This window comes from Ricinus communis, chromosome 5, assembly GCF_019578655.1.
Source record: "Ricinus communis isolate WT05 ecotype wild-type chromosome 5, ASM1957865v1, whole genome shotgun sequence".
Lineage (NCBI taxonomy): Eukaryota > Viridiplantae > Streptophyta > Magnoliopsida > Malpighiales > Euphorbiaceae > Ricinus > Ricinus communis.
The window spans coordinates 26,003,735-26,021,945 of NC_063260.1; the positions used below are offsets into that span (position 1 = coordinate 26,003,735).

General features: G+C 34.6%; 3 protein-coding genes and 1 long non-coding RNA gene across 7 annotated transcripts; 1 reads left to right on the plus strand and 3 right to left on the minus strand.

Annotated features, from left to right (window-relative positions):
• Positions 1-357: 357 nt before the first annotated feature.
• On the minus strand, positions 358-3,265 carry LOC8287704 (dirigent protein 5-like). Its single transcript, XM_048373861.1, is given in 3 exon segments — positions 358-740; positions 743-2,464; positions 3,141-3,265. Coding segments are annotated over 2 exon segments (597 nt in total). The 5' UTR covers positions 1,008-2,464; positions 3,141-3,265; the 3' UTR covers positions 358-408.
• Positions 2,958-8,873, minus strand: LOC8287705 (cation/H(+) antiporter 18). Of its 2 annotated transcripts, XM_048373859.1 has the most exons (5): positions 8,178-8,873; positions 6,466-6,699; positions 4,851-5,852; positions 3,500-4,743; positions 2,958-3,322 (listed from the first exon to the last, which is right to left on the minus strand). In XM_048373859.1, the coding sequence occupies exons 2-4, from the start codon at positions 6,667-6,669 to the stop codon at positions 3,532-3,534; spliced, it is 2,418 nt and encodes an 805-aa protein (XP_048229816.1). In that variant the 5' UTR covers positions 6,670-6,699; positions 8,178-8,873; the 3' UTR covers positions 2,958-3,322; positions 3,500-3,531. The 2 variants fall into 2 exon arrangements, with proteins under 2 accessions (XP_048229816.1, XP_002509894.1); XM_002509848.4 differs by having other exon boundaries at positions 2,958-4,743.
• A 144-nt stretch (positions 8,874-9,017) lies between these two features.
• LOC8287706 (cation/H(+) antiporter 18) lies at positions 9,018-16,766 on the minus strand. Of its 3 annotated transcripts, none has more exons than XM_015715199.3 (4): positions 16,554-16,766; positions 12,822-13,072; positions 10,677-11,678; positions 9,018-10,566 (listed from the first exon to the last, which is right to left on the minus strand). In XM_015715199.3, exons 2-4 carry the CDS (start codon positions 13,017-13,019, stop codon positions 9,349-9,351), a joined length of 2,418 nt encoding a protein of 805 aa, XP_015570685.1. In that variant the 5' UTR covers positions 13,020-13,072; positions 16,554-16,766; the 3' UTR covers positions 9,018-9,348. The 3 variants fall into 3 exon arrangements, with proteins under 3 accessions (XP_015570685.1, XP_048229814.1, XP_048229815.1); XM_048373857.1 differs by lacking the exon at positions 16,554-16,766 and adding an exon at positions 14,954-15,207; XM_048373858.1 differs by lacking the exon at positions 16,554-16,766 and adding an exon at positions 15,053-15,205.
• Positions 14,634-15,362, plus strand: LOC125370081. Its single transcript, XR_007215782.1, has 2 exons — positions 14,634-14,928; positions 15,112-15,362. It is a non-coding gene; the product is annotated as an uncharacterized LOC125370081 (long non-coding RNA).
• Positions 16,767-18,211: the final 1,445 nt, after the last annotated feature.

The window sequence follows — 18,211 nt, forward strand, 5'->3', positions numbered from 1 at the left end:
GAGTCCTTTTTTCTCTCTTTATTCTTCAGTGAAACCAGCATCTTAAAGACTAGGAGAATAAATTTGGAGGCAATTGATATAGTATTTTAGTGTGATATAATTAAAAATAGGGTCTCCATCACTGAAAAGAGCAAAATAGCGATTATTTAAGGGTAAAGGCATATTAACAAGAAAAATAACTAAGAAACAAGAATTTGCAATTTCAATTAAAATTAAAATACAATCTCTTACCAATTTGTATATTACTAGAGTCATCTCGAGATCTGTGAACTTTAGAGTTCGAATTCCAGTTGGAGCCAATTAAAAAGAAAATAGTAAGTAGCATATAACTAGCTAGCTAGGTAAGATAATTAATCTTATCATAATTGTTTTCCAAACTCAATACAAAGACTTGAATCAAATTTGTTTTTAATAATGACATTCATATAACTTAACATCCATCTTTAGTCGAAAATATTTGATACCCTCAGTAGCTTGTGTCTGAATAGTAGCAATCCCTCTAGACATGAAGAAATCTCCTGTCCCTCCAACTACTGGAAGATCTCTTATCTTCTCATTCATAAAATCTGCACCCATAATGTTCAAAATACCTTTACGTTCAGTGGAGTTAAAGGCCAAAGCGAAGGACATCCATGCATTGTAATCAGTTTTCTTGTCGTAGAAATAGAACCCTTGTGCTCTGGCAACAGGTGGAGAAAGAAGGTTCTCATCTTGTGTTACAGGATCATCGAAAACAATCAACCGAATACATAATCCCCAAGTTTAGTTGCATTTGTTATTCTTGCAGATGTTGAGTTAGCTAAATCTTTTCCATCAAAGAGAATGTCGTGGAAATATAGTACAAACCGATTGCATGGTTTTTGATGTTTTAATGATTTCCTGTGAGCTACAACAGATTGAGATATACGGAGCATGAAGAGAATGAAACAGGATTTTCCTGTCAGGTTTTTCATGGTTGATGAGTTTACTTTAATTTGTCTAGTGGTAATGGTACTTAAATCATGCATCCTGTCTTCAGGTTTGATATTGTGGCTTCCAAGCAGTGTCCTGTACTAACTTCAAATTAAAAAATGCCAGTCGTGTCTTTTAAAGTGTTGTATTAGGTACTCGTGTATTCAAAAAAAGAAGATAAATTGAGTATAATCACTCCGCGGAAAATCCAAAGGTAAACTAAAAAGAGAAAAAAAAGAAATCAAATTTTCAAAGATTTGTAAGACATTTTGTCATTCTGAAGAAAACTGGATCTAATACGCAAATGATTTGCATATGTGATCTCTAAGTTGCAGTAGAGCAAGCATTCAAATTTGCATCAGAATTAAGAATTAAGAAATGAAAAAAGAAAGAAAAAGAATTGCCTTTTCCTCTATTCAATGTGCTTGACATATATACTTGTTACCTATGACAACAAGCGTATTGCACTAAACAAGTAGGATACGAGGATGAAATTCAGTTGGTCCTGATAGGAAAGGATTTTGAAACAAAGCCATGATATTTTGTGATTTCTTTTTTCTACATATATTAAACTATTCTTTGATTTTAGTATACATATTTGGATTGGGTAGTTTTTGATATGGAGTCTAATTAGATTTTAAATCTTAACCCTGACTATATCATAACTGATTAAACTTTAAATTTTCAGCAAGATATAGGTCCATTGAGGATTTGTAGGGTCAATTTCTCTTGCTCAAAAAACTGGGATAGAGTTATGTTTATGGATATTATCTAATACAAGTATTTTCAATTCTAATGATCCATTTTATAATCTAAGAAACGGCTAACATGACATGGAGGATTAATTCTAAATTATTATGTAAAGCAAGTGTTTTCAATTCGAATGATCCATGTTATAGTCCAAGCACTTCTGTCTTCAGATTTCCTATTACACCTGGTTTTAGCATGTTACTGAGCTGATTAAAAGCAAAAGTATATCCTGGTTCGGTACATGTTAGGACCTTGAAGAATTGTCTAGTAGTGGAAGAATTGCATGTCACATGAGATACCTAGCATGGCATGTTAATGGAGGGATAGTCATGGACAACTGAATATCTTGTAGCATAAAGTAAGAAAGAAAACATATCGTGATTGATTTGAGAGATTATTTAAGGTTAACATACAGGAACACACATAGAAACAAAACAAGTTTAATTACCAAATCAAAGCATATCTGACCACTAATCTGCAGCACTGAATCAGATTAAGAAAGACTGATTAATGACATTCATATAACTTGATATCCATTTTCAGGCGAAAGAATTTGATACCCCCAGTAGTAGCCTCAGTCTGGACTGTGGAATTCCTCTAGACATGAAAAAATCTCCTGTCCTATAAGATCTCTGGTCTCTGCATGCATCAGGTCTGCACCCATGATGTTCAGAGTACCTTTACTTGTGGTCGAGTTAAGAACAAAGGTGCTTGCAAGGTTCACCCATTTGGCCAGGATAGAATAGAATGAAACAGGATTTTCCTGCGAAGTCTCTCATAGCTAAGTTTTATGTAGTAGTAAGTAATTATGAAAAATTCTTAGCTCGTCTCAGAATTTTTTATTAACTATTATGTATATCTCTTCCTTTGTATATACATCAAGGTTAGGTAAAAACTTCCATTAATTATTGTGCTACGTAAGATTATGCTTCATTCTTTAGCTTTTGTAATGTGATTTCTAGATTAAAATGAAAATCAACTAAATTTAAATAATTGAAATGAAACAAAATTAAAATTTTATGACTGAAATAAAATAAATTAAAATTTTATAATCAAAACGAAACTAAGTATAATCTCTTAATTATTGACATTATCAGTCAGTTATCTTTTTGATAGAGGCAGTGATACTATAGGCTTAGTTAATAGTGTGTGTGTGTTTTTTTTTCCTGATGTAGTGTTATCATCAACATTCTTTTGTAGCAAAATGTGAAGCTCACATGGAGCTCATCCTACTGATATAAGAGTTTCTTGAGAGAGACAGCAGCAAAAGAAATATTAAGAAGGCTTATAGCACTAATTGATTCTGCTTATGTAGACAGGGCCCGAGTAGTCTACTACTGGTGTGTTCTGTAATGAAAATTAAATGTTCCCACCTCCTAACATTTTAAAGAACTCTGACATAAAATTATAAAACCTCCTTACTTCAGCGCTCAACTAACCTCTTCCTTTGTGGCACCGTCTCCTCCATCTCCATCCACAACATCAGGTGATGTTAATTTTAGCAGAATCTCTCGATTGCCCATTCCCTTCATACTTTGTGTCTTTGTTTGTGCATTTAATCTCCTCATTCACTTTTTGTTGCTTCATTTGTGTTTAGGCTTTTCACGGCAGGTTCAGAGAGCTTAGGACAAAAGCAGTAAGACTACATTTTATCATTAGAGTAAACAAACACATTTATTCACCATCTTGCTGTTCTCGTATAGCAATAAGATTTCGAATGATTGAACCATTTTTCCCTTTTGAAAATTTTCAACGTATCCAAAAAGAAACAAAACGTCTACTCAAGTTTTGTACCTACCCAGATCTAAGTTTGATTGAACACAAAGAAAATCAGTAAGATTCCGAGTCTCTGCCCACCTGATCATCACCTGCATGTGAAGCCAAATCCAAAGATACCTGACTATCATATTGTTGGATCACCAAGACGGATGCTGTAGTTGAGAAGTTAGATGTAGCCAGTAAGCTGCCTACAGGTCCCAATTCTGGACACTCATTCCATCTGTTTAAAGCTATAGCTATTTCACCTTCAGGCATTCGGCCCACAAGAAAAAGATTACAGTGGTTAACTTCATGGATCACATCCATAGCTCCTGCAGTATTTCTAATGGCTTTCTCTTCGTATTTTACAGAACTGTCCTTGCATGTTTTCTGCTTGAATTCTAAAAGGAACTGTTCATCCCAGGATCCCAGTTTGGTGTTTATAGAGCTTTCCATGTTAACTTGGGTAATTTCCCCCTGAGCGTCTGGTGCCACTAAAAAACGAATAACCTTTAAACTGATCCCAGGGTGTTCAGCCATTCGAGCTCCATAAGCAAGAGCTTCACGGTCATCACGGCCACCAAAGAAAAGAACTGTAATTAGATAAGAGACATCACTTGCAGGAACATGAGAGGTTCCACCAAGCCCGCGATCAACTAGAATTCCTACTGAGCATGGGGCATGCTCAAGAACTCTCCGATTGACCCAGCGAAAGTCAATTCTAGTAGTCTCCAATGAGCCATCCAACCTTTGATGCTTATGAAATGGAAGAATAATGATCGCAGCTCTCTTCCTCTCAGCAGTGGTGCAGATGTCCTCGTGAATATCAGACATTGAAGAGATTGCCGTCATTGAACGTACCATTACCTGGCTCAGTTGCCGAAAAGCCTCAAATGCCACAATAACATTATTAGAATCTGGTTTTGAGCCTTTGTTCCATGTAGGTAACCCGTTCTTTCTTGCCTTGTGGACCATTAGTATGGCAGATGATCTCTCAGACAGTTCCATGAGGTGCATTGCATATACACAAAGTCCTTCAGCCTTCTGAACCCCACGTGAGGCTTCGAGAAGATTTATGGTTGATGGAATATTTCTTGCACTGTGAAAACATGCCAAAATCCGAAGTTGCATACTTGAATTTTTCCTTTCAATAGTTCTATGCTTGTAATCAGCTACCCTTGATTTCCGTGCTGGCTTATATACAGCCATAACAAGAGGCGTGGTTATGAAGGTTGTAAAGAGAGCCATTAGAACCATGATGGCAAAAGTCTGATCATTCAAAACCTGAACATGCAAATAGAGTTTACATTATGTCATTTTAAGAAAGACGGAAGCATAATTAGATATTCTAAAGCTAGATGCGACTAAATATCAAAAAGAATACCATTTACCTTTTTATCTTTACCAATGTTGAGTACAATGAGCTCCACCAAACCTTTAGTATTCATCAGGAACCCCATTGCTAAAGCCTCGCGAAGAGGCACTTTGCAAGCAAGTGAGACCAGAAAAGTGCCAACAATCTTCCCAAAGCAGGCAGTAAAAGTAACCAACGCCAGCAAACCCCAAGATTGCAGCCCACTAATTGTGGCTATATCTGTCTTCAATCCACTTGATACAAAGTACAATGGCAGAAAGAGACCAGATACAAGATCTTCAATTTTCTCCACAAGAGCACGTGCAAATGGCCCTTCCTTTGGCACAAGAACTCCAATTACAAAAGCCCCAAACATGGCATGAATTCCAATAGCATCAGTAATAAACCCAGCAACCAGAACAGCAGCTAATGTAGCACATACATATGTTTCTTCAACTGGCTCACCTTCATGGCATCGGCGGGTTATTAATTTGAATATTGGAGGCAAAACAAGAGTTGAACAAATGACAAAAACAAACCCACATAACAAAACCCAAAGTGAAGTAATGGGAGAGTGGTTAGACCCAGAGAGAGCAATGGCAAGAGCAAGAAGAATCCACGCAGCCACATCATTAACTGCAGCAGCAGACATAGCCATTCTACCAACATCAGTTGTTAAAAGCTTCAGCTCGGCCAAAATACGAGCCAAGACTGGGAAGGCAGTTATGGACAAAGCTACACCCATGAATAGAAGAAATGAGGTACTATTTACGCCTTTGGAAATAGTTGCTCGGAGAATGAATGAAGAGCCAATCCCCATACCAAAAGGTAGGCTAATTCCTGCAATAGCGATTGCAAGGGCCTTCTTCCCAGTTTTACGAAGGGATTTAAGATCTAACTCTAGCCCCACAAGAAACAAAAAGTAAAGGAGGCCAATGTTTGCAAGTGTATCTAACACTGGAAGGCTCTTGGGTGGGAACACAGCGTGCAAATATTTCTCACTTCGACCTAGAGCAGATGGCCCTAGTAAAATTCCTCCCTGCAACATGGTGAAAATCTCAATGTTAGGCTCAACGTAACTTCATATCCAATAAATTGAGTTTGTATAGCTATAAACTTTCTCTATCTCTCTCTCTCTCTCTCTCTCTCTCTCTCAAGCAACTTGCTGAAATTTTTTTAACGGAAGGATATATTTGTGAATAAATATACAAAATAGGGGTTGGAACAGTCAGAATTCAAATCAAAACCAAGTACAATTAAGAACAACAAGCACCATCAAGTCACGAACTCTTTGGCCATGCTTGAAGAATCAATTTATTGTTATAATATACATTTCAAACCCATAGGAGAAATTATATAATAGCAAATAAAAAGAAAAGATTAAACTAGCAGATGTCTAGTGGACTGAGAATAGAATTTGAACCAGCTGCTTGGTACTTGAATGAATATAGACATGACCAATAACTTCCCCACCCAGACCACTAAGGACTGATCTTTTTCATTGTAACTGACAATTACAGTAACTCGCCCCACAATTTGCAATAGAAGTGAAATCAACCCATCAAAGTAGCATTCTAGATAAGCACTATATGCTCTAGGGCATAAGACATATAAAATCACCATAGAATCATAAAAGGAAGAAAGGAACATACAATAATCTCTGCGATAACACGTGGCTGCCTTAGTAGTCGTCTTAGAGGAAAAGCAAGAGCCCGTGTGAGTACAAGCACCAGACATATCTGCAAAATGACCAGAGGGAGAGAAAAATCTAGAGGACTATCACCCTGAAATACACCATTTGATGCAGGCTTCATTGGAGATGGGCATGTGTGGCCCACCGAAGCATTTGAAGCCATTCCGCTAAACAAAAAGGTTCACTTTCTCCCCTGCGAAGAGATATAAAACCAACGATTAAGATCCAAAAGAGTAACCTATCAGTTATAATTATCAAAATTTCTCAGCAAATTGACTTCTTATTCCCTAATTAATCTGTCAATATATTTTTGCAAATTGAAAATGTAAAAGTAGAACTCAAACATAAAGACTGAAGTGTGCGTCAACAATTTCTCTCCAACCTCTTTTCTCAGTACTCAGAAACCTGCTAAAGACTCCTAAATCAATAGGTATTCTCTTTCTCTTGATGCTTTATGCAATCACAATTTGATGAGCAATTACGAAGATCCTTACTTTCTAAATCTATTATGTTGAAACATAAAATTCAAGTGGCCAAATCCAAACAAGTTTAACCCACTAATAAATATTTATCATCCAAATTCTGATTTAGGAACAAATCTAACCAAGAACAATATATCCTAGCAATAATGACTAAAAAAAAAAAAAATTTACTCAAAACAATCAACAGCATAGCACAAGCAATCCACGGTCCAAATACCCTACAAAGATTTAGAGGCAATGTTTCAAAATCTCTTATTCTCAACCTTGAGATCGAACAAAGTCCTTTCATCAAATAAAGAATTCTAATGCAATTGAGTTATTTAAACTCCATTATATATATATATATATATATATATATATAAAAAATGAGTAATTCATCAATTTCTTATAGGATTAGGAATATATATGAAATTATGATAGTATTAGGATTTTATTGGATTAATTACTAATTAATTCTATTAAAATTAGAAAATTAAATTAATTACATATAGAATTAAGATAAAATTGGTAAGTGTGTTTTAGTGGTTCAAAAAAATTTCCCCCACATACTTTTATACTGATTGATATGAATCAAATGGAGATATTTTAGTAACATACAATTGTTACTAAATTTAAATATTTAACTAGATTATCTCAAAAAAATAACTAGATTAATTATGGAAAATGGATAAGAATATCTTTTAATATTTGAAAGCAAAATAAAGAGAAAAAATTTTCAATTTTATTGAAAACAATTTTTCTCTATTTCTAATCATTTAATACTTTGCCTTTTCCATACAAGGAACAATACCTAGTTGTCCCAATCTTCACAAGGAACATGATTTCTGCTATGAAAATTGATCTCTAAGGAACATGTTTTCATATCTACCAAGAAATAATAAAACTACTAAACACTTTTTTCTCAAGAATAAGACATGAAACCAACAGCAATAAAAGGTCATAAATACAGCTCTTGAACAATTCCATAATGTACCCACATTATTATCTTATTAATAAATTGACCCATTCATTCACGCACAGATCTGATTTCACAAGAAAAGAAAAAAAGATAATAGGACCGATAGGAAAACATGTCAATTTCATATTTAATTTCACAAGCAAGTTGAATACATGTTCCACTACTTGAGCATAACTGAGAGGACCTACACTAGCAATACGATAATAGAGTAGTTATCATGTAAATTTTTACCTAGTTTAGATTCCAACTTCAAACCCCTGTTCAAACAAACTTCAAAGGCTGGAGCAGACGGCTGAGAAGAGGGCAGCAGCGACGGCAGCAACGACTGTGAAGACTGGAGCAGCGGCTGAGAAGAGGAGAGCAGCGACAACAACGGCAGCAAGGGTGGAGGCGACTGCAGCTAGGGCTACGACGGCAATGGCAGCGGCGGCGACGGCAATGAGGGTTTGTAAGGGTGGTGCACTGGTGGAGGCTTAAGTTGGGAGGGTTGACGTGTGTTTGAGATGAGATGGGAATAAAATTAGAATTTAATCTGAGATATGTTTTTTTAGTTTGGTATTATCAAAATTATCTAATTTTATTTAAAATTATATAATAATTATATAAATTCTGTCAATTTCTTAATCGATCCGAGCATCAAATACCTCGGGAGAAGTTTGGTTCGTTTACAGCCTTAACGGTAATCTAATCTTCGCAATAGCAACATGGTTGCCTGAGCGGTCTTAGAAGAAAAGCGAGACCTCCTGTGAGTACGAACCACCAGACATATCTGCAAACTGACCACAGAGACGGAGAAAAATCCAGAGGGCTATCACTCTGAAACATACACCATTTGATGGAGGTTTTAAATTTGGTTGGCTAGGAGGAGAGAGAGAGAGAGAAACAGAAACTCACTGAAATTAAAGTTCCTTCACTCAGAAGCAGAACAAAGAGCAGCCAAAATGTTGACAAATATTATTTAGTGAATACTCAGGATGTGTAATGTTTCTTGTCATAAAAACAGAATAGGAAAGGCGATTATATCAAGTTGGTGAACAAATGAAAAAGAAAATGGCAGACAAGCAAAGAATGTGCAACCATAAAAGGAATGTTTTAGTGAGACTCTTCATTACAACCCCTTTACAGGTGTCAGTTACAGGTAATTGTTTGCAAAGAAAAGAGTATAGAAGCAATTCTACATGAATGAAATCTACTCTCCTTTGGCTTTTCTTTTCTCTTTTTTTTCTTTTCTTTCTTTTTTCTTTTAAATCCTGTGGAGCAGTCAAGGTCTTGAAAACAGCGAGCAGGTCCTGTCCTGATGAACACTTATTAAGAGCAAAGAAATTTGCTACTAATCTTTTCATGATCATCACATATATTATATATACATCCAAATAACAATAGCCTGGACTGGGAAACCAACCTATCCGGTTTCTGAATCATGCTCAGGCTCCTCTGCAATCTTTGTGGAGCTGCCTGAGCAGGGTTGAGTTGATTTTAGACTATTATACTGCTGCACCACCAAAACAGATGCTGAAGTAGTAAAATCGTGAGAAGTCAATAGGTTTCCTGCAGGACCCAATTCAGGGCACTCAGCCTTCCCATTCAAAGCTGCAGCTACAGGACCTTCAGGCATTCGACCGACGACGAAAAGATTGCAGCGGCTGAACTCCTTAACTGCTTCAACAACTTCTCTAGCACTATTCACTACCCTTTCTTCAAATTTGATTGAGTTGTCATCTGAAACTTTCTTGATCCCAACTAGAACCATTTTATCAGCCGATTCTGATGTAATTGACGCTTCATCAGTTATGTCAACTTTGACCATCTGCCCTACAATCTCAGTGCTAGCAATAAAGTGAATAACAGTTAGGCTAATTCCAGGGTGCTCGGCCATTCTTGCACCATAAGCAAGGGCTTCACGATCGTCACGCCCACCAAAGAATAGCACTGTTATGGTGGAGGAAAGGTTGCTTGCAGATACATGTGTGCCCCCACCAAGCCCGCGATCCACCAAAATTCCAACTGAACATGGTGCATGCTCAAGAACCCTCTTATTGACCCAACGGAATTCATTTCGTGTCGTCTCCAAAGTCCCATCTAATCTCTGATGCTTATGGAATGGGAGGATAACCATTGCAGCCCTTTTCCTTTCAGCACTAGCGCAAATATCCTCGTGCATGTTATGCAAAGCTGAGATTGCTGTCATTGGACGAATAAACACACGGCTCAGCTGCCTGAAAGCCTCAAAAGCAACAACAACTTGATTGGTATCGGACTTCTGCAACTTATTCCAAAAGGGCAGTCCGTTCTTTCTCGCCTTATGGACCATAAGGATTGCTGATGACCTCTCAGAAAGCTCCATAAGGTGCAGAGCATAAACACACAGTCCTTGCCTCTTCTCAGTTCCACGCGAAGCCTCAATGAAATTAATCATTGTGGGGATGTTCAATGTACTGTGGAAACAAGCCAAAATTCGAAGCTGAGAATCTGGGTCTTTTCTCTCAATGGTTTTATGCTTATAATCAGCATTTATTGCCCTTTTTGCGGGCTTATATATTGATACAACAATAGGCGTTGTGATAAAGGTTGTGAAGATAGCCATCAGAACGCAGATAGCAAACGTTTGATCGTTCAGGACCTGCAAGGTATCGGCTAAATGATTATAACCATGAGTAAGGACATCATGAGTACAATTATAAGTTATCAGCTAAAGGATGATTATTGATAAATGTCTAAGTTTGAATATACCCCTCTATCTTTTCCAATGTTGAGGACAATGAGCTCCACCAAGCCTTTGGTATTCATCAGGAAACCTAGAGTTAAAGCTTCCTGAAAAGGGATTCGGCATAAGAGAGAGACACCTACGGTGCCAATTATCTTCCCGAAACAGGCTGTGGCTATGATTAAAACTAGTAAGCCCCATGATTGAGCTCCTTGAATTGTGGCCACATTGGTCTTCAATCCGCTAGAAACGAAGTACAATGGGAGGAAGAGACCAGATACAAGATCTTCAACCTTTTCAACAAGAGCACCAGCAAATGGTCCATCTTTAGGGATGAGAACTCCAATCACAAATGCACCAAAGAGGGCATGAATGCCAATAGAATCAGTGCAAAATCCTGCTGCCAATACAGTAGCTAATGTAGCACAAACGTACATTTCGTTTACTGGCTCGCCTTCAGGACAACGGTGAGCCATCCATTTAAAGACAGGAGGGACAATAAGAATACAACAGATAATAAATCCACACCCAGTCAAAAGCACCCATAAAGATGTTAGTGGAGAACGACCAGTTCCAGAGAGAGCAATGGCAAGAGCAAGTAAAATCCATGCCGCTATATCATTTACTGCTGCAGCTGACATTGCCATTCGACCAACATCGGTAGTTAAAAGCTTAAGTTCTGCCAAAATCCGAGCCAGGACAGGGAAAGCAGTGATAGAAAGGGCCACTCCCATGAATACAAGTAGTGGAGCTTCTTTTACTCCTGGAGAGATAGTGTTCCTAAGGACAAATGATACCCCAATTCCCATTACAAAGGGTAAGCTGATTCCTGCAAGAGCTATGCTTAAAGCCTTTTTTCCTGTCCGACGAAGGGACTTTAAGTCTAATTCAAGACCGACAAGGAACAGGAAGAAGAGAAGACCAAGATTGGCTAGAGTATCTAACACTGTCAGGCTTCTTGGGGGGAAAATCCTATGCAGATAGTCTGTGTTCCGACCTAAAGCTGATGGTCCCAGCAGTATGCCTCCCTGTTCAAAAAAGATTACAAGTCAATCTACATACATTATTCCGCAGTTTCTTGTTACAAGGAACTTTACATAAAGGATCTACTATTACAAATGCTTTGTTAATTGTTCATTGGTTCTTTGAAGCATCAATAACACTCTACAGTTGCATTGCATTTAGAGATGTGGAGGAAATATTTAAAGCAAGTTTGATTTCAAATTGAAGCTATTGAGAAGAGACTTCCTGATTCAATTCAGTTCCATAGAGTTGAAATTTTAATGAAAGGAAATAACAATATTTGATGGGATATGCATGATCCAAGTTCATTGAAACAAGACTCACTTTCCTTTCACTGCAGATAACAGCTACCGGTGGATTGCTTTGAAAAATGAAAAGTGGTGTGAAGTGTCTACATTAAGCATGGCTAAACCAAAAGTAACCAGCTAGATACATGTATATACACAAGCTGAAAATTGCTAGTTAAAAACTATATGTACATATTCCTATCACAATCACTATTAATTATAATTGATTGCTGGAGTTGTCTGTTAAGTCTTTTTTACAGACATCCAAAACAACAGAAGTACTTTTAGGCAAGGGTTAGCAGTCTCAGTTGTCTTTTGTTTGCTTTTATCTGTTGCTCATCGACTTCCTACATTAGCTTTTGCATATTTAACTGAATGAACGGCTAGAATGAAAACCACTTCCCCAAAAATTATTATTATTATGCATTTTGCAATATTAACTCTTTATATATTTCGAAGATCATTATATAATACCCAAAATCTTCTTATTCAACTTTCTTTGGCTCTTTTTACTTTCCAAAAAAAAAAAAAAAAAAAACCCCTTAGAAAGTAAATAGAAAATATCCCTAATATTAGCTCAAATAAATTATAGTATTATGATGTGCTGAACCTTTAATAGTACAAAAGTGGATAGCAGGTGGAGCATCTAGGCAAATCAATACTCCCACCATGCACACTTAATATACTAGGTTAATATTCTAAATAAGATATCATAACATACGGGCCAGAGGGGACCATGTTAACAATAGATTGTTAAATTGATTTATATAGATATATATAAACATGCAAAAGAAATTTTCAAGAACCATTAGCAAATAAAGAACTGCTGGCATAATATAGTTGGAGGGAGAAGGAACATACAATAATCTCAGCGATAACACGAGGCTGGCGCAATGGCCGGAGAAGAAAAGCAAGAACCCGAGTGAGGACAACCACAAGAACAATTTGTACAATGGCAAGAGGCAGTGCATAATCAAGAGGATTATCTCCTTGGAAGACTCCATCAGATGTAGCCTTCATGGGTTTTAGACACGATGCTACTGTTCCATTAGAAGCCATTCTTTTTTTCTTTTTTGTTGTTTCAGATTACCAAGAAACACACAACAGATTTACTGCAAGAAAAGAGAAAAGAATAGGATTAGGCTTAGGTTACTTCCTTAACAGCCTGTCTATGTATATGTACCAAAGATGGCTGGCAAAAGTTCACGAGCATCCCATAGTTAGTTTTCTAGAGTTATTTCACTATCAAATATGGAAAAAGTTAGGTGGATATTAAAAAATAAAAATAAAAAAGTTAACAATTCTGGGGCTTTACCAAAATTAGCTATCTACGGTTGTGATCTTATTTTTAATTATTTCTCAAATATTATTGTTTATCCAAAATTAACAAGAAATCAAAAGAAGAAATCCTAATCATATTATATTTTGCATTTACTATATGTTACATAATTTTTCTATAAAATTATTATCTCCTAAAAGTAGTAGGAAACAGAGAAAATAGTTAACTAGACTATCAAAGTAATTTAATTTTGAACTTTAGCCAAATATTGCATTATGATAAATTTAGTTTATTGTATATAATACCTGCACTAAGCTTTTACTAATCAAAGGAGTGTAGGTGTAAATAGATGATTAGGTTACTTATTTTAGCCAAATTTGAAATCCTAATCAAATTTTAATATTATTACACATGTGCATGTAAACATTTTGACCCTAACTTGTTCACAGCCTTAAACCTAAAGCAAGAAAATATAACTACAACTAGCTTACTCAGTTATTGCTAGAAATTGTTGACCCTTGAATTTTCGTAGGAACCAAACAACGTCCCTCTCTGACCAAAATATTTAAACAGCTTAACCCCGAAATTATCTAAGACTTCTCCAAAACTTAAAACTTTAAAATATTAACTAATCATCCTATCAAAAGATATATTTATATATTAACTGTCATACATAACTAATACCTAATAATCTTAGAATTATATAGCGACATCAAAGACTATTAGAATTTAATAACAATGATTATTGAACTTGAATTGGACACAATTATTTGAAATCTCAGTGAAAAACTAAAAAATTTATCTCATTCTTACGAAATTAGATAACAATTGAATTATAGAAATCTATTGTAATTCATAGAATCATATGTGATCAGAGACTACTAGAATTCAATAACAATTTGAATTCGAAACAATTATTTGAAATTTCTTTTTATTTCAGTCTTACAAAACTAGATAACAATTGAATTCTAAAAATCTACTGCGAATCATATGTGATTTGCTATAATAAATGATTAAATGTGATTTCCATTAAAACATTTTGGAAAGATAATTTGCTAAAGAACACTGAAGAAACGAGCATAATTCTACTTTCTGGGCAACAAGGAAAATTCCTTAATCGTATTTTGACACATGGATTTATGACGTGATGACATGTGTATTATTAGATTGACTTATAAATTGTCTTTGTAAAAGAAAAAAGAGAAAGATAAACCTCAAAATGACTCGGCACGCAATGGTTTAAAAACACACCAAGCTCATGAATAATTCTAAGCAATAGTCATGGGACAGCACAATTTTGTAACTTTTACGGGTACAGTTACAGTGAAATGTAAAACAAAAATATCAAAACAATGAGATTCATTGCAGATATGGACAATAATGTCACAAGTATCTCATTAAATAACCCATAAAAGAAGTGAGGAAAAATAGAAGGCAGAAAACTGGAGTTGAAAATTTCAAATTTGCATCACCAAGCCTTGTTTGGCTTGTTATTTGTTTGTCAAACATGAGATGAGAAAATGAGAGACGAGAAAAACAAAATTAAATAACTTTTTTAAGACTTGGAATCATGGAAAGAACTAAAATGGTGCAACACTTGTGATGTGCAAGTTATAAACTTTTCTTTCTCCTTCGTCGAAGACCATTTTGATCATCAACAGAAGAAGTAGTAAGAGAGAGAATTGGAAGGTAAGGAAAGAGAGGACTGAATCACCTGAATATGCTTGCTTTTACACACACAAACACATATATATATCTGCAAACAAGAAATGACAGAACTATATAAATAGTAAACTTTGCATATCATCATTACTGAGTTTGCTTCTTCATCTTCTTCTTCAGCTAATTTTCTTTCTTTGTTTTTGTGTTTAGAAGGAGGAAGAAAACAGAGAGAGATAGAGAGAAGTTAACAGGGAAATGGGGAGATTTAAATGTTACTGTTTTAATTTGTAAGCATGGTTGTGGTGGAGAAGCATTAAAAGCCCTCCCTATTTATAGGACCGCGCAATCGGTCAAGTGTGATTATGCCAGCGTGTTCCTACTACCAAATTACACCATTAGCCATACATCCAACTCTGACACACAACATTTTTATATTATACTGAATTTTGTGCCTCAGCAAATCATTCATTATTGATGTTAAAAATGTAATGCATATGTAAACTTCTAAGTATTTTGCACCGCCCAATAATCCATTTTGTTATAAAAAAGAAATAAGTTTAAAATTTTATTCAAATTAAAATATATATCACCAAATCAAGGGCTTAGATAAGATAGTTTTCTTTCTTAAATAGTACTTATTTGAAAGTTAAATGGATGTCATAAATGTTAGCATGATTGGTGAGATTTTATGTATTTATTGTGATATGACTATAGCATCTCTCAATTAGTGTGATTTCAAAAGGAACTAACTTGATAAGACGTCCAAGAAGATATAATCGTGAAATATCAATCGACGAATGATGAAAATGAACTTGATTGAATGATATTAGTAAAAACGTTTTGCAAGAGAAATCTGTATTTGGTAAGTGCAAAGGACATAATTGCAATTTAAATTGTGTAATTGTCTGCAATACAGACATGAAATACCTGAGTATGAAGAGATAGATTAATGCTAAAGTCAAGCCACAATGAATTCCTTTATATATATCTTGTTACGATTTTCATCCTACATTTATTATGAGATTTTGTATTCTACTAAGATTTTATTTCGATTCTTTATGAGGTGAGAATAAAAATATTGAAATTTGTCATATCTCTTTTTATTGTACTGATTTTAACTTTAATTGACTCGCTCTTATTATATATGAAAAGATATTATATTTATTTTTATAACCGTAATAATATCTTTAAAAGAAAATAGAAGAGTAGTTCATATTGCAATAGCCATCTATATTCAAGTTAATATTGAATAAACTTTTTTTTTACGTAATTTAAGTATATATTTCTATTTATATTATATATTTATTTATTAATTTTAAATAATTAAATATATATAAATTATTTAATGTATAACTCTAATAAATAAAACTCAATGATATGATTTATTTTTACAAATTTGAGTATATATTGATGAATAATATTAGATAAATTTTCATTTGTCTATGAGTAAACCATTTATTTATATGTTTCTTTTCAACTAATTTAGTCCTAATGATCGTTAAGCGATACTCAGATTTACTTAATAAGTGATTGACTTGCTGCGTGGAACAAATGCAGCAGAAAACGCACATCCCCAAAGGTCACTCAAAAGAAAAGGAGGAAAAAAAAGACAAAAAAATTCAAACCACCCGAAATAGAGTAGAGAATCAAACCATACAGTAGAATCCACGATGGCGGTGGTCAAGTGAAGCAACGATGGTGGATTCCGGCACACGTATGTGAAGTTGAAGCAGCGGGGAGAGAAAAAGAGATTAAGCTCAAAACGCATGCATCTTCGTAGTGAAGAATTTGAACCCGAAATGAAAAATGAAGAAGAAAAGATACGAAAGGGAAGACTTCAAATAATAATAATAATAATAGACCTAAAATCTGCTAGGCGTTCGGTTGATAGAAGGTCATCCACAAGTTTTGGGCCGCGCAATCTGCAAATGCCGTATGATTACTCACTTGTCCATTATTATTTTACACCCATTCATTAACCCTAACAAGTTCTATATTTTCCTTCTGTTTTTTTGCTTAGTTTCTTAATCTATGTCTACACGTACAGTTCTGATTGGCTTTACACCGGCTCACCCTCAGTTACTTGGTTCATAATTTTCCTTTGGTTTATAATATTGATTTGACATGTGGGTTTCTTTGGATTGTATGACTACAAGGAACTGAAGAATTTGTGGCCAGTAATTTCGTCTTTTTTCTTTTTTAACCATCGATATAAAAGGAACCATTGACTCAAGTTTGGGCAGGATGAATCATTTCATGCCGGCTTGTTGAATAAACTTTCAAGCTTCATATAGGTGTTGGGAAATAGAAATATTTTCTGCATTAGTGGATGAAAGAAGAATCATGTACATATAATCATTTTATGATATGTCCTTCAGAAATAAAAGACACTTTTGAAGTGGCTGACGGCTATACATATAATGAATATTTTTATGCTTCGTAATATAAAATTAAACCTTCCCAATTTCCTTCCATATATAAATATATATATATATAAACCTTCCACTTGCCTTTACAAGATAGAATTGAAAACACTTGCTTATATCTGCCATTAATAGTCATTCATCCAATAAATGATTGTGGTTTACCCACAGTTTTCTTGTTCTAAACTTACTTATAATTGTAGATGGAAATGGAGTTAGTCTGTTAATATATGCATGTATCTCAATTTAAGTTAAATTTCAACTCCTATCATTTGTAATTTTAAAAAAGGATTAATTATTTTAACGTCCTGAATGCAATCATATTATACTAATAGGTCATTTTATTTTTAATAATTAATTATAATATTCTTCTTATTTGATGGAATTAAGAATTATCTCCTTTCATCATATCTTTTCATTAGTCAACTATTATTTTTATTAAAAATAATTATATTTTTATAAATAGAGAAATTTTAATTATTGAAAACATAAAAACCTACTAGTATAATATGACAAAACCCTTGAAAGAATATAAACAAATTTAAGACGACATATATAACCATTAATGTTGTCTAACATCACTTTATATTTCTAATAGAATGTTAATATTCAAAATTGATTTGAAGTTAAAAGGGAAATATTAAAATAAGTATGATTATCCCTATACAATTCTAGTAGAAGATAACCATATATTGGCCATGAGTAATATGTACAATAAATTAAATAGATGATGTATACGCTACTATATATATATATATTTTGATAATTGTTCAAGTGTTGATACCGAATGGAATTGGAATCTTAATGCTTGTATTCTTACAAGTAGGTGTATCTTTTACGGTCCCAAAAGGTCAAGGACTATGTTTTTCCTTAAATAAATTCTATGC

Excerpts from the sequence above, each read along its gene's own strand:
- LOC8287705 (XM_048373859.1), bottom strand. The coding sequence starts at position 6,669 with ATGGCTTCAAATGCTTCGGTGGGCCACACATGCCCATCTCCAATGAAG. Across the intron at positions 5,853-6,465 it reads GTGTTATCGCAGAGATTATT|GGAGGAATTTTACTAGGGCC; the intron begins GTATGTTCCTTT and ends ACCATGTTGCAG. Across the intron at positions 4,744-4,850 it reads ACATTGGTAAAGATAAAAAG|GTTTTGAATGATCAGACTTT; the intron begins GTAAATGGTATT and ends TTGCATGTTCAG.
- LOC8287706 (XM_015715199.3), bottom strand. The coding sequence starts at position 13,019 with ATGGCTTCTAATGGAACAGTAGCATCGTGTCTAAAACCCATGAAGGCT. Across the intron at positions 11,679-12,821 it reads GTGTTATCGCTGAGATTATT|GGAGGCATACTGCTGGGACC; the intron begins GTATGTTCCTTC and ends TTTTTTGAACAG. Across the intron at positions 10,567-10,676 it reads ACATTGGAAAAGATAGAGGG|GTCCTGAACGATCAAACGTT; the intron begins GTATATTCAAAC and ends GATACCTTGCAG.